The sequence below is a fragment of the Lonchura striata genome, chromosome 5, assembly GCF_046129695.1.
Source record: "Lonchura striata isolate bLonStr1 chromosome 5, bLonStr1.mat, whole genome shotgun sequence".
Taxonomy (NCBI): domain Eukaryota; kingdom Metazoa; phylum Chordata; class Aves; order Passeriformes; family Estrildidae; genus Lonchura; species Lonchura striata.
The window spans coordinates 49,612,387-49,638,794 of NC_134607.1; the positions used below are offsets into that span (position 1 = coordinate 49,612,387).

General features: G+C 37.4%; 2 protein-coding genes across 2 annotated transcripts in view; one reads left to right on the plus strand and one right to left on the minus strand.

Moving 5' to 3' along the window:
* Nucleotides 1-4,488: 4,488 nt before the first annotated feature.
* CCDC59 (coiled-coil domain containing 59) lies at nucleotides 4,489-10,387 on the minus strand. The gene is made up of 4 exons (XM_021528072.2): nucleotides 10,267-10,387; nucleotides 8,841-9,063; nucleotides 7,361-7,460; nucleotides 4,489-4,716 (listed from the first exon to the last, which is right to left on the minus strand). The coding sequence occupies exons 1-4, from the start codon at nucleotides 10,385-10,387 to the stop codon at nucleotides 4,555-4,557; spliced, it is 606 nt and encodes a 201-aa protein (XP_021383747.2). The 3' UTR covers nucleotides 4,489-4,554.
* Nucleotides 10,388-10,452: 65 nt separating this feature from the next.
* The window catches only part of METTL25 (methyltransferase like 25), a gene marked incomplete at its 5' end in the record, with an annotated part of 45,926 nt that continues 29,970 nt past the window's right edge, over nucleotides 10,453-26,408 (plus strand). Inside the window, 4 exons of the mRNA XM_021527925.3 lie at nucleotides 10,453-10,708; nucleotides 14,372-14,536; nucleotides 18,921-19,021; nucleotides 24,389-25,021. Coding sequence (XP_021383600.2) covers nucleotides 10,453-10,708; nucleotides 14,372-14,536; nucleotides 18,921-19,021; nucleotides 24,389-25,021 — 1,155 coding nt within the window. The remainder of the gene's footprint in view (nucleotides 10,709-14,371; nucleotides 14,537-18,920; nucleotides 19,022-24,388; nucleotides 25,022-26,408) is intronic.

A 26,408-nucleotide genomic window follows, 5' to 3' on the forward strand; every position in this document is an offset into this window, starting at 1 on the left:
ACTTCACCATACCAGTGTTTTTGATTTGTGAATCCAAATCCAAGGAAGGCAATTATCTATTTTAAAAGAGTTTACAATACAACCCAAGAATCTCCAGAAAGTTAAAAATATTTAAAAATTGTCTTAGTGTCAAAGTTATTACTATATCTTACTTTTATAGAATACCTGTACCTTTCAGAATCAAGGAATTTGGCAAGCAATACTCATTTTCATTTTATACAGAAAATTAACTGTAGGTCTATCTTCTAATCAAAATCATTAGGCTTTCTTCAGTTGTGAATGCTGAAGGTACAAGCAATATTCAGAATTTACTTGAAATTTGAAACTTTAGTGAAAAATTTCTTTCAGTGTAGAAATGTTTCCTAATATCCAGTCTAAAGATGCCTGGTGCAACTTGAGGCATGATTTCCTCTTGCCCTGTCACCTGGGAGAAGAGGCTGACCCCCATCTGGCTACAGCCTCCCTTCAGGCAGTGTCGAAGGCTTTGCTAAAGTTGAGGAAGTTAACACCCACGCTTTTTCCATTATCCACTAAGCACATCACTTTAGCACAGAGTGGGATTGGTCAAGCAGCACCTGCTTCTCATACTCCCATGCTGGCTGGGCCTTATCTCCTGGTTGTCCCGCACCTGATTGTTGATGTGTGATGGCAGTCAGGATGATCTGCTCCATGACCTTCCCTGGCATCAAGGTCAAACTGTGAGACCTGTAGTTCCCCAGATCCTATGAGCCTATTCTGATTCTTCTTCTTAAAAAAAAAAAAAAAAAAAAAAAAAAAAAAAAAAAAAAAAAGAGAAAAGAAAATCACTCTGCCAGAAATTAATACGGCTTTGGTTGCAATTTAAGGTAAAAAAACCCAAGCTAACAAGAGAAGACGTCAGAGGAACAATGAGGTAGCTTTTTAATTTTCCTTTTGCTTCCCCTTTATATGATTAACATCAAGAGTGTGCTTAGGCCCCACTGATTGACAGTGCAGCCCATTCCTAGGTGTGCTTCTTCTGAACAGATACAGGATATCAGGGCTTGGGCTGGAAGAGCTGCCCTGTCCCCACCCATGCAACTGAAAATTGGACAACATGCTCTAATACAAAGTGTGATGCAGAAGTGGAAGTTGTTCCTGTGTATGTTGTAACTGTGTTTTGTACCCTTTCTGTACTCCCAAAGAAAATATTTGTTAAATACAAAGCGTTTGTAAGTTTTGGCGTGATTTATTGCTCCTAGTGCAAAGGCAATTTATCAGCATATCTCCACTGCCTTCAGAGCAGATTACTGTATGGATTGGGGAGCAGCAGCTCATATACTTGAACATTCAGCAACTGAAATTACCACAAAATGATATCTATATCTATCTATCTATCTATCTATCTATCTATCTATATATATCTATAAAGATTGGTTTTAAAATAATATTGGCAATAGTACTTACTACCACCAGGACAACAAGGCATCATTTTAAAATAAAAAGTGATAAGATACTGCCTAAAAATCAGACCAGTGTTTACAGATCAGTCTGTGAAGATATGGGTGTGTAAATTATATCCCCTTTGTTTTAATCTTGAGCACAGTGCATATTAACTGGTTCTGTGTTTTCAGACCAGCGGTGCAATATTGACACCTATACAATAATTGCAAAAAATACACCTCAAATACATTGATATTTTAATGTCTGCTGGTTTATCAACTGCTAAATGTATTTTAATGCATACCAGATTACTTTAAAAGGAACCCTGTCTACCTCATTAAACTCAAACACCATTTTCCACTGAAGATAACAGATTTATTTATATTATCTATATGGAACAAAATATAAAACCCCACCATAAATAAATAGGAGGGAAAAAAACCTTGAATATCAGTTAAAATGTTAACACAAAATGGATTCATACTTTTTATATCTATAATTTCTACAGAATGGACCATTTTGAGAAATCAAAAAGCATTATAAAAACCTTTAACTGTATTGTATTTGGAAAATTAAATGTTTGTGCCATATTCACAAGCAAATGTTTTAACATATTTCTCTGAGATGACATTTTGTCATCTCAGAGAAATATGTCATCATCATTCATTAATGATTACAGTGGAATACAAAATATAACATATCACATTTTATAGGGTGAGGAAACACTGCCTCCAGCAGATATATGCTCCTTGATTCTAAGTGTGGAATGCTGAAAGATTTTTAATTATCATCAGAAAATAAGATGCAAACCGAAAAGACACCCCAAATTAAAGGGAACTACATTTATGAAAAAATAAGGTTGGCTTTATTTTATTTAAAAAATAGTATTATTAAATATTGGATGTTTGGACTTTTTGTATCAGAGAGCATTGCCTGATGAAGTTTGATGACCAAATGTTTTCACATAACTGTTGAATATGCAGTAGTGTGGATGCAGACTTGGAAGATATCCTACCAATACTCAGGGATGCTGAGAAAGCTGATTTTGTGCCATGTATGTAAACATGTAACATTTCTAGAAACTTCAAATGCTCAGCATCCGTGCAGAGCAGTAGCAAAGCTTCCTGCCATAAATCTGATGAGTCTTGGCCAGATCAGCTATACTGTGTGCATACCAAAAGCAGAGTTCATATCCTACATGCCAACGACATGAATTTTCTGCCAATGAGACAGCTCTCCGTGGAGGGCAGCTTCTTCCATTCCTCCCTGGAAAATTCTCAACTGAAATACAGCAATCCTGTCACCAGGAGCAACCCAAAACTGGTGTAGGTAGGAAGCATGAAATACATCAGCCTGAAGACTGTTTAATATAAACACTCAATTAGCATACGGAACTCTTGGGGAAAGAAGCACTTAACAGCAGCAGCCTGACTATTCTGGTGGATACTTTTATAAACAAGTCTACAAGTGGTCCTTGAAACTGACAACAAATTTAAAAATTCATTGTTAAGCATGTAATTTAGTATTCTATTTTAAAAAGAAGTGTATTTACTTATTCAACATTGTATTTGATCTAACTTAACTGGACAATAAAGTAAATTGAATGGAAATATTAACAACTGAATGATAAAAAATTTTTTTCCATAATCTAGCATTATATCATTCTCCCATATCTTTCACCACCTGACTCTTCTTAAAGCAATCTAAGCAATGTGTAACTGCTTTGTGTTGAGCACTGACTGAAAATGTAGTGTATTAATTTTTTTAAGCACTGAACATGAGAACAATTTCTAGTTCTATTCCAGCATTTGACTTTTAGATTCAAGTGATGTGTCATCAACTGTAGAGTGTGTATTTTCTTTCAGCTATTGGCAATTCCTTGTACTTCATTCTATCATAGAAAAAAAAAGAAAAAAAAGAAAAAGCAAGACAGCAAAAGAGCAAAAAAAAGAAAAAATGAAAAAAAAAACAAAACCTACCTTCTAGAAAATCATCATTGTTCAAAAAAAAAAAAAAAAAAAAGTGTGTCAGAGAGAAATCACTGTTGTGTTTCATACCTTTCCCTACATGGCAATACCCCTTTGGCCAGCTGGGGTCAGCTGTCCTGACTGTTTCTCCTCCCAGCCTCCCAGGCACCCCCAGCCTCCATGCCAGTGTGGCAGCATGAAGGCCTTGGCTCTGTTTGAGCCCTGCTCAGCAGTAACAGAAGCTTCCACTATCAACACAATGCTCAGCACAAAATCCAAAACGCAGCCCTGTACCAGCCACTGTGAAGACAATTAACTCTACCCCAGCCAAAACCAGCACACACATTTTCTAGTGAGCAAGAGTGTTGACAACTAAGCATTGTCAGTTTAGTTGATAACTTTTTTCCTTTCATTCACAAAGTGGGATCCTCAACTATGGTTTCTCAAAAGACAAATGACTGGGTTGATGGCAAGATACTAAAAGACACAAATGTGGGGACTACCTCTCTTTTGGGGAAAATAAATAAATCCAGACTTGAAAACATTGATCCAAATTGCTACTAATTAAAAGCTACATAGAAGAAAGCAAATTTTATGACAACGCTATACACAAAAGATAGAGCAATTAATGTTACAAGTTACAAAGCAGCTTTATGAATGGGCCAACAATTATTTTTCCAAGATCTTTACATCCAAACCACTTTTGGACCTTTGGCAAATTTTACTCCTTGTGGAGAATGAGAAATAATAGCCATCCAAGTATATTATATGTACTTTGTCTTCATGTGCCAAACCTATCCAAGAGTACACAAAACATGTTCCTCGAACTTGCAGCTGCTGCGATAGCAAATGCATCACATACATCATTTTAATGCTCCCAAGTGAGTGCAATTTTAGTAGTCACAATTGCAGGAAGTATTAGATTCATGGTCAAATGGTGCTACAGCCTATTATTTTGAATTCAAGATGTCACACACCTAATAGAATTTAAGTTCAGAAATACAGACCATTTATTTTCAAGGTACCAGATCCCTTTCACTCTCAGCATAAAATACATATTTTCAGGATTAATATATCATTACTGGACTAATGAGATAAATAAAGGCAATAACAAAAGTAATACAGAGCAAAAAGACATTATTTATTAGAAGTAATTTAATAAAATGTCTGCAGCTATATGCAGGGGTTATGTATTTTGCTGTATTTTCTGAAGAAGAAATTCTACTTGTAGATTTAGATTTGGCTGTCCTTTCTTTGTCTTCTTACTCAGTATTTTATAAGCTTCCATCTTCTTTTTCTTGTACAAACGTTGAGCTTCTTCTCTTTGTTGTTTTCTTTTTTCTGCTTCCTGAAATTAAATAAATATGTAAGATTATGAAACAATTACAAACCTTCTGTGACTGTGAGGCTATTTACAAGCAATAGAATTCATTTTTGTATAGGTACTGGCAATTAGGTATTGTACTGCCAACAGAAACACCATTTCTCTAAAGCTGAATCAGGATGTTCTTTTAGCACATACTGCAATCAGAACAAATTATACAGCCTCAAGCTTTAAGATAAGAACCAAGCTTTCTTCAGCAGAACATCCTACAATAAGGTTTGCTGGTGCAATGTATACTACTTCCTTTCTGTGAAATGTGCTCCTTCACTACTCTCCTTAAATGAAAAACCCCACTTTCTCCTCCTGAGTGCAAGAAAGAAAAAGGTGATTCAGCAGCTCCTATGTGAATATCTTGCCAATCCAGATGTGTTTGGATATTAGACACTTCTGCATGGAACAGGCTGATAGGATATGGGACCTATCTAGACCATGCGTTGGGCATATTTGTGATACTAGGACAACATTATGTAAGGGAAATTAATCCAGACCAGACTACTAGTGACCTGTTCTCTTTAAAGCAACACAGACTCTTATCTTTACTTTTGAGATGGAACAAAACTATGAACTCTAATCAAAATTCTACATGTAAAACTTTCCATGAAGCACACATGCAACCAAAGTACTAATGGAGTGTTAACGATACATGGATGGACTATCAACATTATACAGATAATCACCACATTGTCATTTTCAGATTTTATCCAACATCTCACACCCCCTTCTCCAGTGTTGTAATGTTACTCAGTAATTTGGGCAAACATCCACAACCCAGAACACTAGCTTACTTCACTTATATCATGTCCTACCAAAATATGCAAGACATCACAAATCAGACTGAAAGACTGTTCCAGTTCACTTGGGTAATTTCTTCTCATAAAGCTTATTCTTTGAAATGCAGTGCCATGCTGATCTCATAGGCAAGCATTTCTGCAGAATGCCTGAACAGATGATAATTTGTAGATCATATTTTTGTTTTCCACAGCATAGATGGCTTCAGTGATGTACAAAAACTAGTAAGAATTGATCTCCGATATAAAATTTACAGGACATAACTCAATAAAAGATTTCTATACAGAAATCTGAAAATCTCAGGAAAAAACCCCAAACAATCAAATAAACACACATATGCACAAAATATGTACAGATAAAGAGATACACCTCTCTCTATACAGAATCTTTGACTTATTTTACCATAATGACTAATAAAATTTATTCCTGTTTTAAAAAAAAAGAGCAGCATCAGCTCTAATTTTTCTGTAATTCACTTCATATCTAATAATTTTTCTGCTGTTCAGCATATTCTTGTAAACAACATCCAGTCAAGCTACCAGCCAAATGCTTACTTCAAATCAAGAACATTCATCTTACAGAGTTGCTACCGACCTTCATATTTTTTCTGATCTTTACTAAATACTAGCGCTTTTTTTTTGGCCAAAAAAGGCCTTTGAGGAGGCAAAAATTGTGTCTTTACGCTTATTTCTCTTCCCAAAATAAATAATAGTAAATCCAGTGTTTGCTAATATACATGACAATGTAGAATGAAGTACATACTTTACTTTTTCCTCATGCTCCACTCAAGTACTCCACCTAAATGATTACTGTTACTGGGGCACTTAGCTCCTGTTTTGCCTAATTATCTTTAACAAAACAAAAAATGCTAACATCTGTACTCAGGCAATTCCTATGTGCTGCTCAAAGAGAACTCCCTGCAGTCTTGCTAGGGTTCTGCTTGTTCCCATCTTCTCTAAATAAGCTGGTCATAACGTTAATTTCTTTTGACACAATCTCTAGCTAATATGCAAAAAAGCAGCCACCAGCAGAATAACCACCTAACTCACCCAGAATCACAGATCAGCTCATTAAAACTAAATACAGCTGAAGAAACAGTATCTTTTATACAGCTATATATTCGACACTTATATAGTAGCTACTGAAATTTAGTATGTCACCAGGAAGTTGCACAACTTCTACAGTGTTACACTGTGTGTGATTTTACAGTGCAAGAAACAATGTCCTGGAGAAAAAAAAAAAAACTAGTTTATTAAGGACCTCTCAAATGAATAGTTCAAGTGAGCTAATCTACAGTGATGATATTACAATATGTCCTGTAAAAATAATTCAAATTAAACTCAAATGAAGGGAATGACAAAAATTTTGATTGTGGATGCTATTAAATTTGTTTCACTGTTGGTCAAAGTACATAAAAAGGTAAAATGAAGACTGCATTATGATAATGCCTTAAGAAACAGGATGGGTATTTAATTTTTCATCGAGATGATGGTATTGTTATTACTTCCCCTTTTACAAAATTTAACAGGTCTAATATAATCCACTGGGGTATGCAGATCAAGCTCTAAGCTTTTCTTCATGTACCAACTGACATAATAAAATCCTGCTATGGGCAACTGCAAGATAAAAATAGTAAGAACAAAGAGAATCATCTTTTGAATGCCTGTGTGCCTGAATACCACTGTCAAACTGAAAAAAACTGAAAGCGTTCCAATATCTCCTATGGTCTTCCCTGGCTTCAGATGGAAGACTGAGCAGTAGAAATGCTATTAATCTAGATCTTGTTTAAAATCAAGAAAGTACTCTGTGTAAGATTTACCTCTTTCTTTCTAGCATGCTCAGCCTTTATTTTCTCATAGTCTTCTTTTGCCTTCTGATTGGACGTTTTATTTCTAACCTTCTCTTGAGTCCCAACTGACCTGGAGGAAAAAATACATGTCCTTGAGACACTGAATATCATCAAACAGACATAACCATAGATCCTACAGCCACTGCAGAATCACAGCAGTCTTCCACTGCTTTTGTCAGTGAAGTTAACTACAAATACCAGTGTTATGTGTAGCAAATATAATTCGTGCCATTCCTTGTATGAAATATGTAATATTGGATACTTGTTAGATTATGCCCGTTGTATTAGTTCCCCCCCCCCCCCCCTTGCAGGCAAGACTGGGTGTATATTGGAAACCGATTTACAAGTAAAAGGATGTGGCTCGGCCAGGAGATGGGCCATGTCTGGACTCCAGGTGTTGATCATCAGTGCTGATCATCGCATGAATGGCCCGAGATGGATATAATGGAAATCCTCAGACAGATACATGTGAATGCAGCCTTCCTGTAAAATCTCATCAGGGTTCACCTACTCCGGACACTGAATTATTCCTCCTCATCACCAAAAAAAGAAAATCTTATTAACCTATGGACTCTGAATAGAAGAAAAGACTGATTGCTGAAATCTTGGCCTCAGGCGAAATTTTCCCTATAAAAACCGCTTGTGCCAGGATAGAGGTGTGTGGGCATAGGGGAAAACCTCTCCTGAGGCTGACTCCTTGTTGCACACCCAGGGCTGACCCCGGGCTCGGCACCATCTTTTTCCGTGGCTGGCTAGATAGAATTTGACCGCTAATAAAATTATTTTTATTTTTAATCTGGCTGAATAAATTCTCATTTATAACACCAGTTTCAGAACACTTACCCTTCTACACTGACTAGATTGTTTGAACCACTCTTACATGATACCCAACACCATGTGAGGCCATGCATGAGCAGTCAGCAAGAAAACATAATAAACTAAACTTCTTCAATGCCAAACGTACCCAAGACCAGAGTGCACATGACTGTTAGTAACACACACACCTCATCCGCTGTAGCTTCACATGGATGTTTCCTGAAGCTTAAAGACTGCCTAAAGGAGCTTTCCCCACGATTCAAGCCCCTCAGAGCTAGAAAACCTGAACATACTAGCTTAGAGCTGCATTCTCTCTTTCTAGCTCCAACACATGGAAGCAACTGCAGAGAGAACAATCATTTAGAAATACCACTCTCATGGAAAAACAAGAAAATTTTTTTCCTTTATTCTCATCTCCATCTGGTGGCCATACTGTGCAATGATGTCTCAGTGTCTCAAGTACAAAACCCTTACACTGCCGTTTATTTTTCTAACAAGCAAGAAAGAATATTTAAGACATAACAGAATTTTTAGTAAAGCAAATCACCAAAGTCCACGTGAACTGTTAAGATCTAAAATATTTCTTTAGCAAGGGAAAGAATTATATTTTTAAAAATACACTTTGAAAACTTACTCTGCGGCATTATTAAGCTTTTCTTCTGATGACACTGAATCATTTGGAGTCCTGCGCCTCTTCTTAAGCTTCTCTTCCTCTGCAAGGTAAAGATGTTTCAAGTGCTCTGGATAGGTATCTGTAAACTGATCATCCTGTTGTGAATGCACTTGTCTTCTCTTTTTCAGTAATTTCCTGTACTGTCGTTCAATCTTTTGTTTCCTCCGAAATGCAAATCCTCGTCCTGAAAGCACAAGTAAAAGGGAGTTAAATACACCTGCACTAAAATAGTACCAAACCATCCAACTGTTGTCAGGCCCCTCTCCATCTGTTTTCTCCCAAACTGAAAAAAGCCACTACATGTGGCAATTTCAATAAGGATCAGTCATAAGTTCAAGGAAAGAACCACTATGATTAGGTTGTTCCCTACTGCAACACTGGAGCTTGCACAGATTTACTGAAAATTACTGCCTAAGCCCCCGAGAGAGCATTGCAAATACTGCTACTTAATGCCCACTCACCACTCTGCACCTTTGCCAGTGTTTTTTGAATCCAGTGAGAAGATGTATTAACATTTCACTCCACTCCTACTTTTGACAGCTTGTAAAGCAATATGAAAACAGATTTGAAAATAAGCTCCTAAAGGCAATCTCAAGAGAACACTGGTAATAATGCTGGCAACAGCAGGAGTGTGCAGCAGCTGTGACACACAGCAAAAAGTCACTAAATCGTCCTATCACTCTGTATTAATAATCCACTATGTCTTTTCACTTAAAGAGCATTTATTGCTACAACTTTCCTTCTACATATGTCCAGAAGTGTTTTTCTACAAAAACATCATATAATTATTTCTGCTTAAAGGAAAATTCAGACATTGGCTGTTTCAGTCTCGACCATTAAAGAAAACTTACCAAAGTTGACATTAAACAAACTTTTTTCCTAATGGCTTATTTTTTATTGCATTAGTCTAAGGATCCACTGACTTTCATAATATTCGCTAACAAAACAGTTTCTAAAGGGAAGTCAAATTAATTCCAACTTTTCCTTTTTTCTCCAAAGCAGCCATTTCAGCAAAGTGCTGCTGAAGCCTACGCTCTCTTTCCTACTCATTTTTACATCTGCACAGCTACCTACCAATAACCCGAACGTTTTCTCAAACACGCTTCCTTTTTAAATGTACGTTTTACTATCCAGAAAACCCAAAGCGAGCGCTAAACCCGAAAACCATCGCCACACGGCTCAGGGGCTGCCATCCGAGCCCCGGGAGCTCCAGCTCACACAGGCCGCCGCGGCCGGTCCGGCACCCTCATCCCGAGTGCAGGGCCGCCAACACCGGGGGCGAGGCGGGGCTGCGGGCCCGGCCAGCCCAATCCCCGCTGGACGTTCGGGTCGAGCCGGCTCGCAGCTGGGCCAAGGAGTCGGGCTTCCTTCGGCGGCCCCGACTCACCCTCCTGGACGCTGCCGACAACGCTGCGCAGCAGGACGGGCCTCCAGCGCCGCTTTCGGCCGGGCCCGCGGGCCGCCGCGCCCGCCGCCGGCCCGGGCCCCTGGCGCCTCGCCGCCGCCATCGCGCTTCCGGCGCCGAGCTGACGTCACCGAGCCGCGCGGCGGGGCCCGACGGGCCGCGCGCGGGGCCATGTCGCGGCCGTCGCGCGCGCTCCCGGCCCAGCCCGCGCCGGCGGCGGCGGCGCGGGCGCTGCGGCGCGCGGCGCGGTTCGTGCGGCGCGCGCTGCCGCTGTGCCGCGCGCACACCGTGGAGTTCTTCACGCGCGGGCTCTGGCAGCGCCTCGTGGCGCCGCGCCCCGACGCCGTGCTCGAGGCGCTGCGCGCGGCCGGGCCGCTGGCGCGCCCCCTGGCGGCGGACTCGGGCGCCGCGGCGGCGCCGTGCGGTGAGTGGGGCCGGGGCGCGGGGCGCGGCCGGGGCGCGGGGCGCGGTCGCACCGCCCCGCTTCGGAGGGAGCGAGCGCGGCCGGCCCGGGAATCCCGCTGCGGGGCTCGCGGTGAGGCGCTCGTGACGCCGGTCTCGTGTCGTCAGTTTCATCCTGTTCGTTTGGAAACGAAACTCCAAACTGTCAAATTCCTTCTCTCTGCCTGAGCACAGAACACAATTAAGATGAAAAAATCCCAAATCAAACAAAACATACCCCAAACCTGCACGACTGGAAGGATGTAACAGTTAAAAGTCCTCCGAGTGCTGAAACTGGAGATGCGGAGGACAGCTGGAAAAGGCTTAAACGCCTCTTTCCTGTGTGTCTGTAATAGTCAGTGGATCTGGCACAGGAAAGCAGCTGCTTTGTTTCTGACGAGATCTATTTAAGAAACACTTCATATTTTCAGTAATTTTCACGTAACTGAAGAGGAAGGCAGCTAGGCTGCTGTATGCGCTGCAGTCCGACTAGGAGGGAAACGTACCAGTAATGCTTCTTCAGGCAGGGCACAGAAATGAAGATAAAGCATCTGAAAGCGGTGGTATCTGGGGGGACCGAGCCCAAGCAGAGAGATCATTTTCATATCCAAGGTGAAATCTCTGACAAAGCACTTAGCTGAGAAAAGCCGGTGTCGTGCCAAAGCATATGGAATGTAGATAGCTGTCACATTGTGTTAGCTCTGAAATCCTACGTTAAATGGCACTTGAGGCAGGAAAGTGTGTGGAGTGTAAGAGAAGGCTCCACAGAAAGTAGCATGTGCTTTTTGGCATAGAAGACAGGCTAAGATAATGATTTGGACTCAGAAATAGATGGAAGAACTGTGAATTTCTACATCACTAGCAGCATTTCTCTGTTGGATCTGAAGACCTTTCAAAATTTTAACTGCAAGACTCATTTTTAAAGGGTTGAGTTATTTGGGAAAAATCCCATAGAGTTTATTGGTGCATGGAAAAGACACTGGATGATGAATTACCTTCAAGAGCCAGATGGAAACAAGACAGTGGTCTGGTCAGCAAGCAAAAGTGTTGGGAGAAAAGGCTAGGCTTAATGTTCTTGACAGATAATGTCAGACTCAGAACTGATTCAGAGGAACAGGACATAACACTGAATTTAAATAGAGGCTGGAACAAAACTAATTATCAGATGCAATCATCATAAAGAAAACAGTAAAGGAAAATTACTCTGATCTAACCTGTTTCTATGGGAAAGTCCATGGAATGATTCAAACACCAAAGTGGTGGCCTGTAGAGTAGCATGAAAATCAGGAAGGCAGAGTATTGTTTTGTAGATTTCAAAATTGGATAATAATTTAATAATTTGCATTCAAAATGCATATTGCAGAATCTGATACAGAAATTACTGGAACAAAAAACCAATTTATGTCTAAAATTAAGCACATCTTTTTTGAAGAGTATGAAGTTTTCATGCTGCAGCTAAAATACGACATTTCTTCTTTGGTTTCTGCAGGAATTTTTTCTGCTAATTAAAATTTAAAAAAAGAAGAATTGCCCCTTTTTTTCTGACTTTAGAGTATGCTATTTAACAGGATGCACTGTAGTGGAGTGGGCATATTCTTGCTGATTTCTTGGTTCATCCCTTAACTCATTTGACTTGCACGGTGTCTGTCCATCCAGTCATATGATGAAAATACTTTATAGTAGAATATGAGTTTTTCAGTGAAGATACCTGCAAGCATCTACTTATATTTGCAAATTAATGCACTGCTAGCCTGTATTAAAATTAGGAGAGAGAGAGAAATGTAGTGCCATAGCTTATTCGAGTACATTACTGCAATTCTATAATGTTAGGGATCAGAAACCAAACATTAGAGCTCTTGAAACCCAACATAAACAGAAATTACTCTTCCTTGTTCAAAGTAATTTTGTTATAATGACCATGTGAAGGATGGAACCCTTGTTTTCACTTGTACCCTGCAGAAAAATGTAAGATCTCTTTTTAGATTCAGAAACTGATTTGAATACATCAAAAAGCTGACACTTGCCACATTGCATTTTGTTTATCATGTCATTGCTGTAAATTTGACACAGGCACAGAAAAATCTGTGTTTAAGTATTTTCATATTTTACTGTAAATTACTGTTTGTACTGTGATTCCAGCTTTGGGGCATGTATTTCTTTCCTTTGAAGATTTGTTTGCAAATGTATAGACTGACTGGTTTAAAGACAAGCTAGATTTCCTCTTGTGAGCATCCAGAATAGAAATGTGTCTAAAAACCCAGCATTTTTAATATTCATAAATTATGAAAAGTTCATCAACTGCCATTCTGTAGTTTGAAGTTAGACTTCAGATGCTGTAATGCAGTTGGTTCCTTTTTTTTAGTTGTCAAGCTGGAACAACAATTTAAGTTAGGTAGGAGTGTTACTATGGGTGATCTTGTGTGAGATTCTACTAGTTCTATCATGTTGCTCCACCAGATAACGAAGTTAAGGAGTGTTATAGAACATAAGCATTGCTGCATTGGATTTCAGTTAAGTCAGATTTGTAAGAACAGTAATTATTTTTTATGTCAGCTGATGAAAAAGTGAAAGCACATGTATTTTCTTACCTTTCTCTGATAAATCTTACAAAAGATACATTGGAAAGCAAAGTTGCCCCTTCTCCCTAAAAGCTGTGGTCTTTATTTCTCATCTGTAATATCTTATTACTATCTTATCCTTCATGAAGACTACACTAACTACAATTTTTTTCAGACAAGGAAGTTGTTTATGGAGAAATGTGGCTTTCTTTTTAGATGTTGTAGCAGAGAGGAGTAAGAAGTGCTGTGCAGACAACAAAACCATGTTAATTCTGGTCATAGCTTAGAGAATATTCATTCTTTCTTAGATACAAAATTTGTTTGCTGTGCTTGTGCCTTTGTAGTGTCATGTAATGAAAATTAACATGGTTTGGGACTGTTTTCAGTGGATTGTAATATATGCATGACCTGTAATTGTGGTCATGCAAGGAAATTAAGAGCATTAAAGCTGAGGTCAATCTAAACAGCTGTATACATTGTCATGCCAGATTCAGGAAAGCTACCGTGCTAGGTATGTACTTCCTCAAAATCTACCTATGACACAAAAGACAAACCAGGAGACTTTCCAAATTTTTGTAACAATTTGATTGCTGGACTGGGTGCCTTTTATATATTGAAAGAATTACAAAGATATAAAATTATTAGCAAAATTATGCAGAATTCACAAATGGTTTTATGTAAAATAGACAGGAATTAGACAATTCAGAACAATCTCAGAATTAATAAATTATTCATACTGATATGTTTCACTAATAAATGTACATTTTTGAAACTCAGTACTAAGCAATATCAAAATGAAGTATTTTCTCATGAATCTAATAAGATACACAGTAGTTATACTGAAGTAGGTCTGCTAAAACAACAGATTTTGTCACATTTACACTGGTTCCAACTAAGCAAAATTTTACCTCAGTTCTGCAGAGGGAATACAGCTGAAGAAAAATAATGAGTTTCCACACTTAGGGAAGCAAGATAATGGCCAGTTGTGTGTGATACTAAGTATTTACTGCCTGTAGTTCTCTGTCAGAAGTGTTAGAGAGCTGTTAAGCACTGCTCACATAAATCTTTTCCTTTTCTTTTATGTGCAGATGATGACATCTTTTCCAGTGCATTTTGTGAAAACTCTGAGAAGCTTATCAATGTACATTTGTTTGCCCTGGCTGCTAAGTATTATTCTTTGTCCAACCTTGGAGTGTGTACCCCATTAGAAGATGTGCTTGAAGCACTGAAAGGAGACAATGAAGGAGCAATAGGTATATTTACATTTGTATTTTAATGTTTACTTATTCACTATAGGGGTGAGTTTTGGTTTTGGAGGGTAGTTTGTTGTTTGAGGGTTTTTCCTACATGATCCTCAATTCCATTTTCATTTGTTCTTGGATAGTTTCTTTATTGTCTTTGTTTAGGAAATGGTATACAAAAAACTTGCTAAAATTTGAGGATTTGGTATCTATAGACCCATCATGGGATTCAGTTTTAAAGGGGATGGGACAGAGAAGCTGGCACATCACTATGTGAGATACCTTCTAATTCTCTTTCTTTGTGTTGTCCCCAAGTGGCAGGAATCATTCTTGCTACTCATGTTTTTCTTAGAATTACTACCCTAAAATATAGCAAATATATGATGTCTTAGAAAACAAAAATTATTAATTCTGTGTTTTTGGACTAATACCAATTATATGTGATAAAACAAGAGTAATTTCATTTTCTGTAGTTAAAGAAATTGAATTAAACACTTTTACATTGGCATCAAGTTGGACTCTTACCCCCATTAGAATATTTAAATCAGATTATATTTATCCTTACTTGGACTGCTGTCATTTTCACTGCAAATGTGCTATTCATGGTTCGCTATATTTTGAAATGTCTCATTAGTTTCTAAGAGACACACTGAGCAGCTCCCTGCCTTGCCTCCTAGTGGCTTTTATCTCTGGGATGCATTAAAACTCCTGACATTTCTTATCCTAAGTGATAGCACCAGTATACAAATGTTGTGCATCTCTCCCATTTTCTACAGTGATCTCTTTCCAATTTTGCCATTTTTCATGGTTGGCTTCTTAGGTTTTTTTAGCAGTACTATAATGCCATTGCTGAGATACTCCTTATGATTTGTAGTGCAGTCATCTTACTTTCTGGCTTCTTTCCTTATGCCCTTAGTACATCGGAAAACCTTTTTTTCTTCCTTGACAACTGTATGCTGCTTTTCTTTCCCACTAGCTTTTTAGCTATTTTTACTGTATCTCATTCCCCATGTTCCTCTTAATTTTCTGTAATTCTCTACTTCTACCTTCTTGTATTTGAGTTCATACTTGGATTAACTTTCTTAATCAAAACTTTGAGGATTCTTTCATCTTCTTGTCATGCAGGATGGAGCATCAGAAATAAGGCAATCGCTGAATACTTTGTTTTCTGTGTGGCAGGAGTGATGCTTGGTTGGGTAACTGGGGCCTGGGTTTGTATTTTTGCAGTACTTCTGAGTTGTACTTCTTCAGAAGAATATAATATGTTCCAAATGTGTACAACAGAATTATAATTCAGAACCTTTGTACTGAATTTGCAGTAAATAACAGTTAAATTAACTTAATTTAAGTTCCTGGTAATCATTTGTCAGAGGCAAAATACCAACTTAGGGATTCATAGTGTGCAAGTTGCCTAATGAAAGTTGTGATCTTGGAGCTATTTTAAATATTTTGAACTAATTTCTATATTTCAGAAGATATGTTTGTTCCCTGACATGCTAAAGCATGCCAGTGGAAAGAAACACAAGTCTGAGAAAACTAGCAACTTTATGATGGCGTTGTTTATATTCTGAAAAATATGCATCAGGATAATTCCATTTGTGTTTCAGATGTTTTTAATATGTTTTCTTCTAAGACAAACAGACTTTTGAGCCTATTCCCACAGTTTGCATACTGTGAACGTACATAGTTCTCTAGCTTCTTTGCGATCTTAATGTAGATACACTGCTATCCTTCCTGGGAATAACTGGGAAGCATGAACATTTTAAACTAATGAATCCATCTTTAAATTCCATGTACTGGAATATCACTCTCCTCAGAAGGGTTTTTTTGAGTATATGGTTTGTCCAGTTCCTCACTCTGGATCATGGAGTTAAATCACTGTAGTAAACTTCGGTACAGATGATGTTGTGTGGTATGGACTATGGATTTATACTTCTTTATCTGATGTATCTGAATTTCCACATGTCTCTGGGGTATGAAATCCCTGCACCCCGCCATAGCAGGTCTTAAAAAATCTGTGTTAGCCATGTATAAAAACAGCCTCTCTTTAATTTGCTCAGCTTCACAGCTAAAGATGTAGCTGTAGATAGCACTACAGAGTTAAAGCAGTTCATCAAATAGAATACAGGTACTCATGCTAGGGATTCCCAGTGGAAATGAGCAGCATTTCATTACCAACTAAAACTGGTAACATGAAGCTTTCTGTTACTCCATCATATCCAAGCTACTTCTGTAAAGTATTTGAAACACACCATCTTTTTTTCATCACAAAGGGAGATGGTTCTCTAAATTTCTGATGTTTCTTGAAATTAGTACTTGTTCTGCCTGCATCAGTTGTACAGATAATAAGGAAATGTACATGTATAATTATTTGTTTCAAGAAAGTAATTTTGTGATAGCAGAAAGAATTTACACAGTTTGAGTCAAGCTAGTATTTTTTTTTTTATTCAACTTTCAGTTGTCCAGGATAGTCCCCAGATGCATTTATTTTCATTAGTTTGTAATGTCTGCTTGTTTTTCAGAATAATGTAAAAACCTATCAAATTTTGCATAAAAAGCAGGAAAAATAAAATTTATTTCAAAAACTGTAATTTTCTCCAAAAAGTATAGTTTTCTCTTAGCTGAAATACTGAAATATAAATAGTGTGCTATCCTGCAGAAAGCAGGGAAAGAAGTCAAAAAGTGCTTAAGAAGCTTTCATAGCTACGGCGATAAACAAACTATATATATAGATATAAACAAATTAATGCCTTTTCTCTCTGGAACCTCAGCTTTTGTAAGTTAGGTAATTGTTCTGGATTTCTACCATGCTTGAAATACTTAATTTGGATTAAGTACTCTCTGACATAGTACTTCACCTAGCATTACCCTATTCAGTCTTTTGATTTCATAATAGAGAAAAGAGTAAAGGTGCAGTATGTGGTCATTGTCTAAAGTGACAGTGCTGCTTTGGATAAAAAACAACTTTTATTTCTGTCAAGAAGTTAAATGTCTGTTGCTTCTCGTTCCAATTCTGCTTCTTTTTCTGATGAGCCTTCCCAGACACAAAAATGTTCAAACATAAACAAAAAGAGAGACCTTTTCTCTTCTTAATTTTTTTTCCTGTCTGTTTTTCTTTAACCTGATATGCTTACAAATCAAGAGCTTTTCAGGATGCTGTACAGACAATTTTAAAGTTAAGGAGATTCTTCAATGAGATGACAAACACTTGTTTCTGCTATTTGTATTGTTTAAGTCTTTTAATCTATTTTTCCTTTTGTCAGTTCATAGAGTCTATATTAGATTTTAAGTATTGTCATAACCATTTATTATAAAAACCCCAGATGTTTAAGAAATAGACAAATCCCTTGGGGTTTGGGAAAAATAGAGAAAACACTGGGTTTCTTATGAGTTCAGTTCAATTCCCCACTCTCTTTTAAAGAAGTAACACACTTGGCTCTGCTCCCAGCATGATCTGATCAAGAAATGAACATGGTTTTTACCTAATGATCAGTTTCTGGATAGATGAATGCATACTGTGCATAAATCAGAAAATGGGAAATGATATTAATATGCCTAGTCATGTAGAAAAGTCCTGTTTTCTAGAGGCATGCTCATCAGTAATTTCATTTTCTGTTTCTTCTACCATTATACAGACTTACTATCAATTTAACTAGATCCAAGTGTACTGCAGCACTGGACCTGTAAGAGAAGCCCTGTGGGTTTTTCCCAGGGGAGTGCCTTCTGAGCTTCTGCTTTGGCTGGGTGGCACAGAGGTTAGCAAGTGAGTGCTTGGTGTCTTCCACAAGCAGTTATCCCATGATGGAGGTTGACTCCATCTCATTAACACATTCTTCAGCAACGCTGAAATGAGTGATTTTCTGCCATAAAGGTGTAACAGTTCTATAACCAATCCATAGGGTAAATAAAGAAAAGTTCATCTTGATCTGAATTTTTCCAGGATCACTCATAACTTTTAGTACAGATACCTCCCTCTTGATATTGTCAGCAAATCTGCAGCATTAACAAGCTATACAATGTGATTATTTATTGTCCCTGCCCTTATATTTCATTTATGGAAAGGTAAACATGATAAATGAGACAGAAATAAATATTTTTCAATGAAAAGGAAGAAATAGTACAGTTTTATAGTTGTAACCATTGTCTAATATCTGGTCAAGTATTTAATATGCTACATCTTTAAAAACCTGAATTTTACAGGGCTTTGAATGTTGCTAATTTATCCATAGTTGGGAAGTTTACTCTTGTAATAATTATTGAGTTTTTAATTAAAAATTACTATCCTGAAAAAACATAAACAGTGAAGTATATATTAGGGGTTTTCTTCCTGATCAATCACAAATCCTTATTGTTACAGATTGTGTAAATGTGTATTTATTTTCCTAATCTGATGCAGGTATCAAACCAGATGAGTTTATGAATAATAAGAAATCACATGAAGTGCAGGTGATGTCAGAGCTGGTAGACGGCATAGCAAATTATTGTGGGATAAAGCAGGTAAGAAAGCATTTCTTACTTTGTTTTACCAGATACCTTCCGAGTTATTCTCCTTGTTGTGTGCAAATACATCACTTTGATATTCTGTCACTGCTGTTCTTATTTTTCCTGTACATAATCGGACCTAAAGAGCTGTTGGGGCCAAACTGAAGGACAATTTTGTTTACAAATTTATTGTTCCAAAGGAACTGCCTTTCAGTGACTCATAATCACTCATGAGTAATTTTAAAAAGTTATGATCGTCTTCTATGTGCTGAGCAGCTAAAAACTGTTCTGTTTTTTGGACCAGTCCTGCATTGTTTGTCAGTATTATATTGCTGACAGTTTTGCACATGTGTCAGTAGGAGAGCTGCCTTGTGTCATGCACACAAGGCTGTCACACAAGAGACCAAGGCAGAATATCTTGACAAATTTTGAAAGCGCCTCTTATTCTGACGCAAGATTTAAATTATTGCCTATTGTTTAATACTGTTCACCTTTATTTAATATGGATTGAGAGCTGTAAATTAGAAATCTAGTTAGGATGTTTTAGTTTGAAGAGAGACCAAATTAAGCAGAGATTTAGGTAAGAGTGTACATTAAATACATTTGGTAGAACATGTATGAGGCCTGGACACCCAACACCATTATCCCAAGCAATTACTGCATGAATTCGCTGTTTCATACATCAGATGCTAGGTTTATCTTTGGGTGGTGAAGAATTGCAAGATTCCTTTCTCAAATTTGATTGTAACTTAAAACTTTTTTTAATAGAATCTGTTGACTAAACACAAGCCCCCCAACAATACTTCACATTCTTGAGTAGTATGTTTCACATCTTTTTAGACAAAATGCACAAATACCATTTCCTCAGTTTACATACATAAGCTTTTTTGTAAGCTTTTTCAGTGTTAAACCTTATGTTAGATTCCATACCTTAGGCCCATCTTGTGGTAAGGCCAAAGTTTCAGGTGAGCTGAGTTTGTTTATTCATGTTAATCTCTCTAATGCAGATAACTGGCCAACGTAGCTTCATCCTTGCTTTAAACTGGAGGTGGCTCGGGGCTCTCAACTGACATTTGATTCCTTTCTACATCTGAGCTGTGCTTGCTTTCCATGCAAGGGGCTGTAACTGTAAATGGAGACTTACATCCTCCAGGCTAATATTCATTCCCACAAAGATTTGGGGAGAACAAGCTGTATTTGTTTAAAACCAAAGGTTAATAAGGTAGCTGCCCAGATTTTATGGTGAGGGTATTTTCTCTGACTACTCTTTTTTGTAAGTAAATATGTTTGAGTATAGTTTAAAATTAATGTAGCGGTAGCATCCCAAGTTGCTGTTGCTCCCACCACAGGGAAAGCCCCAAAACTTGGATTCAGCTCTGTATTGCTGAAGCTGAACTTTGCTGAGGAGGTTATTTGGCTCAGACTGAGTTTAATTTAGGTAAGTAAATGATGCTGTACTCTTGCTAGATTTGGGTCAGGCCTTTGTGGCATCCTTGGAAACAGAGATCAAAATTCTCTAGTCCTGACCATCTGTTTTGTGAGGAGCAGCTGATGAAGACAAAGTTTTAGGCAGTGTTCTTACAATGGGGATTGTCAAGTAAATAGAGAGCTTTAATTGAGGCCAAACATTACTGGGTGAGACACAGTTTGTGAGCATCTGTGATCACTTACAGCGATGGAAGGCAGGCTCTCCAGCAGCCCTTTAAGAGCCAGCCACAGTGACAAGCGTGGGTGCCCTCCACAGCCCCAAAGGGTGTGCTCTGTAGAGAATAGAAATACACCAGCAGCACATTTGTGAATGTCTTGTATTCTGTCATAAGCATGTTTTTTTTTGCCTTGTTTACCTTTTGTTTTAGGCAAATATTAGTTGTTTAAGTCTTGAAGACTTTCATATACTAAAAAATATGTAGGAGGGTATAGTATGCTTACAGTGCAGTAGCAACTGGTTTCTGCATTTGCTGGAAAGTGGCATTTCAATTAGGATTTTCACTGAGATTTAAATAGTTCCCCTGAGATTCAGGAATGAAAGGAAAGCAAAAGCACTGTTTAGAAAATTTAAAAAGTAAACAATCTTAATAACTTAACTGAAGTTTCAATGTAACTGGTTACTAATAAAATCACAAACCAATCCTTACTAAGTATCTGTTAATATGCTGCAATTTCATCCGGGGATTAATACTTTTATCAGGTAGCTTGGAGTATCTCTATATGTGGGATTATTTTCTGTCAACTTTTTTTAAAAAATAGAACATTAAATGAAAAATATTATTGCAGTGTATCACTAAATATGAAATGCTGACTGCTCTATAATAACCTTTTTCCATTTTACTCATACACTATAACAGTATTTATTTGTGCAAAGTTACAAATACCTAATATATGAAAAGAGGTTTTCTGTTACTTTGCAAAAAAAATAAAAGCCTCCTTGTCAGTCTTTAAAATGCAACCCCTTTTGGTTTTGTTTTCTTTCAGCTTAAAAAAAAAAGTAGAAATTCTAAATTTTTAGGAGTTTTTCCTTATTGATTTTTTCCATCCTTCTTGCAAAACAAATATATGTGGCATTTAATTAAAAATCTAGAGCCATGAAAACACAGCACATGTTTTACAAGAGCACATGTCCTGAGGGTGTTTCTTTCAGATATTATCAAACTGACAGTTTGAAAAATGCCCTCCATTTCACCTCCATACCCATGTTGTATAATGGGTGGCAGAGGATATTGCTCTCTGTTAGTATCTTATAATGTACAATGGTAAATAGTAAAATACAAATAAAAGCAAAAATTTTATTACCACTATAAACACTTCTAGGTTTATGATTTTAATTTAAACATTAAAGCAATATAATGAAATGGCTTTTTTTGTTTGCTGACCCTTTTAAGCACTGTTCCTATCATATAAGTGGAACTTTTTTTTTTAAAGAAGTACTTGATTAAACTCTGAAAAGAAGCCAGTGCTGACTCCTCTTTGCTTAAGCACACATTTGTTTTATTTAATATATTGGTCAAAGTTTTCCTTGGAAATTGCAGTATGTGCAGCAAGACTTGGGAGTGTATAATGTAAAGATGATATAATTCTGCATTCAGCATCCATTAAATTTGTGATTTGGTGCTGGAAAATGTTGGAATGCTTGATTGTGCCAGAAACTGTGTTTCAACATAGGACCCAACTCACTGTGTACAAGACCTTTGGAGTTTATTATATCATGGAAATTTCATTTTAAAGGTTCATGCTTGACAGATATACTATGGATTGCATATTACCTTTCCCTATGTAATCAATGGAAGGTAAAGTAGGGAATAATTTAATTCAGTTTATTTTGTTTAGTGCACGACCATTGCTTGCTATTTTTAGTCAGCTTTTCCTTTTGTTTAAATCCCAGTGCTGATTTAAATGCATTACTATTTTCAATTTACTTGAGAAACTTTCTGCAAGCTGCAGCTGGTCTCTACAGCCACTAGGGGTCACACTTAGGAATTAGTCACTACCCCTCTCTTGGGTCCAAAAGCTGCTTTTTACTGAAAAAATTCAGAACTTGAAGTGGAGGTGTGCATATCCTACATCAGTGATATCTGTTAAAAATAAAGGAGAGGGTGAAATTATTCCTTCAACACTTCTATTTCATTTCAAATGACAGAAACACGGAGTGGATCATGTTGCAAGGAACGACAGTGGGTCACCTGGTCCAACCTCACTGCTCAAGCAGGGTCATCCTAGAGCACAGGCACAGGATGTTGTCCAGATTATTTCTTAATATCTCCATTAAGGGAGACTCCACAACCTTTCTGGACAATCTGTTCCAGTGCTCAGTCACCTGCACAGTAAAGAAGTTCTTCCTCATATTCAGGTGGAATTTCCTGTGCATCTGTTTCTACCTGTTGCCTCTTGTCCTCTTGCTTGGCACCACCGAGAAGAGCCTGAAAACATTGTCTTAACACCCTCCCTTCACTTACACTTTCAGTTATCTCCTTTCAAAGCTGAACAGGCCCAGCTCCCTCAGCCTTTCCTCATAAGAGACGTGCTCCAGTCCCCTCATAATCTTTGTTGCCCACTGCTTGATGTGCTCCAGGAGCTCCATGTCTCTCCTGTGCTGAGGTGCCCAGCACCAGGCACAGAACTCTAGGTGTGGCCTCACTAGGGCTCAGTAGAGCAGAATATTGGTGATAAATGTGACAAATAAATGACATTTCAAAAAGTATGCTTAAGTGAATAAATAAATAATGAATAAATCTTTCTTTCTCATTGAATAAGAATATTGTTGTATTGAATATAAAAAACTATGCAGTTGAGTTTAAGATGCATCAATGTAGTGTATGCTGAAATTTAAGTAGCAGTATCAGTATAAGCTTTCTTATGACCATATGACAGACCAACAAAACATAGATGTTCTTGAATCAAACACTTCCAGGAACTTCTACAAAGAAGTCATTATACCTAGTCAATATTATTTTTGGTAGATGACTGGACAGAAGTGAACATTATAATTTTCTTTCCTTAGAGAAGTGTCACTCTTCCAATTCTTATAAAATATTTGTGTTATGTATTTATTACATATTAAAATATACATTATATAAAGCTGTGATTATGTACTGAAAGGTCTCAGGTTACTCTTGTTTCTGCTAACACTTTGTAAGGGTATTTCCTTCCTCAGTTACATCAGTCACTGAACTAACACATGGTATCAGCTATGAAACAAATTAAACTGGTACCTATTACTCCTGCCTCCATAATGGGCAGTGGAAATTACATGTGGCTTTATGAGCCCCTTTGTTTATTAGAAAAGCATCCTCATGTTAAACAAAGCTGTATGGATTGTTTTCACAGAATTAGAAAGCAGAACAAACAAGCATTCTGACATAAAAGAGTATCAATATCACCCATCTTTAGGTCAGATCTGGAGGGATTAAATTAAGCACTGAAACTAAAGATGCTTTTTGCTGTACACCCACTGCTTGTAGGCTCCTCAGGGTGGGAATTAGGTGCCTAAAGCTGAATACTGTAAACTGTTTATTTGCTAACTCTGACCCAGTTTAGCAAGGGCAGGTGGAATTGCTGATGGTTTATGTTGTGGGTTTTTTTTGGCAGAAGAAAGGTCTGTGTAAAAAAATGTACTGAAAGTATTACAAGAAGCAGGGCATGTGAATTGCAAGAACATTGCAGTGTCTATTCTCTGGAGCACATCAGTTAAGACTTAATTCAGTGTTTTAAAGTCAGAAGGTGTACCAACAAAGCAAAAGAACTAAGTGCACTGAGGAGCATGATACTAATAAGGTAACTATTCAATCCATGCTTAAATTTTTAGGGAATAATTTTGCACTTGAAGTGTGCCTTGTTGCTCATTAATATAGCAATTTTCTTTTCCTTTATTTTTTCTCCATTATCTAGGTGATTGATATAGGTTCTGGGAAGGGCTACCTGAGTTCCTTTTTGTCCATGCAATATAACTTAAAGGTTTATGGCATTGACTCCTCAAGCTCCAACACAAATGGTGCTCATGAAAGAAACAGAAAATTGAAGAAACACTGGAGAGCATATCAGAGTCGAGGAAAAGAAAGCCTCAAAAGCCAGAGTTTGGAAATGGCAAATGACAGGCCAGTGGAAAATGAAATTAATTGTAAAACAATCAATGAAGAGCTCTTACATAATGCCAACAGTCTTCAAAATCAGGACCAAGTGATTATCCAAGATTTAGTTCCTTCTTGTGGTTTCACAGAAATGGCTACACTAAAAACCAACACAGAAACTGAAGCTGATTTAGTGACTGAAACACAATCTCATGAGAACAAACTTTCTGAAGAGGTTCTTGCTATTCTAAATGTTCTTCCTGTTGATGCTGTAGAAGATTTTTCTTCATCTCATTGTAACTGTGGGGAGCTCGGTGAAGAGGAAAAAGTACAAAGAAAAATGACATCTCTCAAGACTAAAGCAAGAAAGTCAAGTGAATCGAACCTGTACTTTCCACTGACCTCTTGTATCACTGCAGAAACAGAGCTCAGTGACATCATTACAGATCTCCAGGTTATTTTACTCTAAATATTTACTGTATTTAGATTGTCTGTTGTCTTTATATTGCCATTTTAATATGTACATGTTTGCTGAGTGTGCATAGAGTACTATCTCTGGTGTAAATTAATATTCTGACCCAATAATGGTTTTTAGCCAGGTAGCAGAAGTATGTCTACCAGACAAAGATTATATTTCTATTTTGATATATGTGTTGGGGTTTTTTTTAATCAGTCTTTAGAATTTATGAGGTAGATAATAATCAGCTGTCAATGTTAACAACATATTCAGTTATTTTACGACTGTCATTATAGATAAAATCTATTATGAACTTATTATTTAACAGGTAGATGCATATATTAAGCATTGGGGTTTCAATTTTCCTAAAAGTTCTTACTTTTTCAAGTTATGTATTTTTATACTTAACATCATACTGGAAAGGCAGGAGAATTTATTGTGTATAGTACTCAAGATGAAGATTTTGTAAAGAATTATTTTATTTTTACTTTACAGAATTACTTTAAGTTCATTTAGTAATTTACTAGCTGGCAAAGTTTGTGTCTACACAAACAAGCCCAAGTTCAGCTGTCAGTGGCAGAAGTCTAGAAACTCTGAGGTTGTATGTTTAGTTTTTATGCCTGAACTAACATACGTTGATTCAGTCTTTTATGGAATGATAAAAACTTCTCTGTGTTCAGTAGTAACCGAAATATTTTATTCCAGGGTGTAATAATCTCTGATTCAAGAGCATAGGATTGTGCTGACGGCTCTATAACTTGAGCTATAAATGCAGCTGAGTATCTGAGAACATGTGGAGCAAGCTCATGTCTGTCTGCAAAAGACACCCTGAGCAGCAGGGTTTGTTGACGAAGCATATGCCTATACATTTGCACAGCTGGATTTTGTATCCTCTTAGTGTGTAATTTGTAAAATGTTAAAGGTGGAAGAAATCCTATATCACTGCCTTTCTTGATATAAAAAAATACTGTCAAGGAACATGAAAGAGGAAAGCAGAAGTTTTACTGTTTCAGACATGAATGCATTATGTAATACAAATGGATGAGAGTGTCAGATGAAATCACGATTATAGAAAGGTATCTCAATTGAGTGACCCTGGCCTAATTTCTTGTTAACCTGGAAAAGTGAAGGCTCTGAAGAGGCTTTATAGCACCTCCCAGTACCTAAATGGGACCTTACAGGAAGGCTGGAGAGAGAATTTTTAAGAGGGCATGTAATGATAAAACAAGGGGGAATGGCCTTAAGATGAAGGAGGGTAGATTTAGATTAGGTAGATATTAAAGGGAAATTCTTTGTTGTAAGGGTGGAAAAAATTGGAATTTTTCCACTGTAAGGGTGGAAATAATTGGAAATTACACTGGAAAAAAATTGCCTAAAGAAGTTG

Bases quoted from the DNA above. Each gene is read 5' to 3' on its own strand.
- CCDC59 (XM_021528072.2), bottom strand. From the start codon at position 10,387: ATGGCGGCGGCGAGGCGCCAGGGGCCCGGGCCGGCGGCGGGCGCGGCG. The intron at 7,461-8,840 runs GTAAGTTTTCAA...TTTTTCCTCCAG, and splicing joins AAGCTTAATAATGCCGCAGA to GTCAGTTGGGACTCAAGAGA. The intron at 4,717-7,360 runs GTAAATCTTACA...ATTTAATTTCAG, and splicing joins AGCATGCTAGAAAGAAAGAG to GAAGCAGAAAAAAGAAAACA.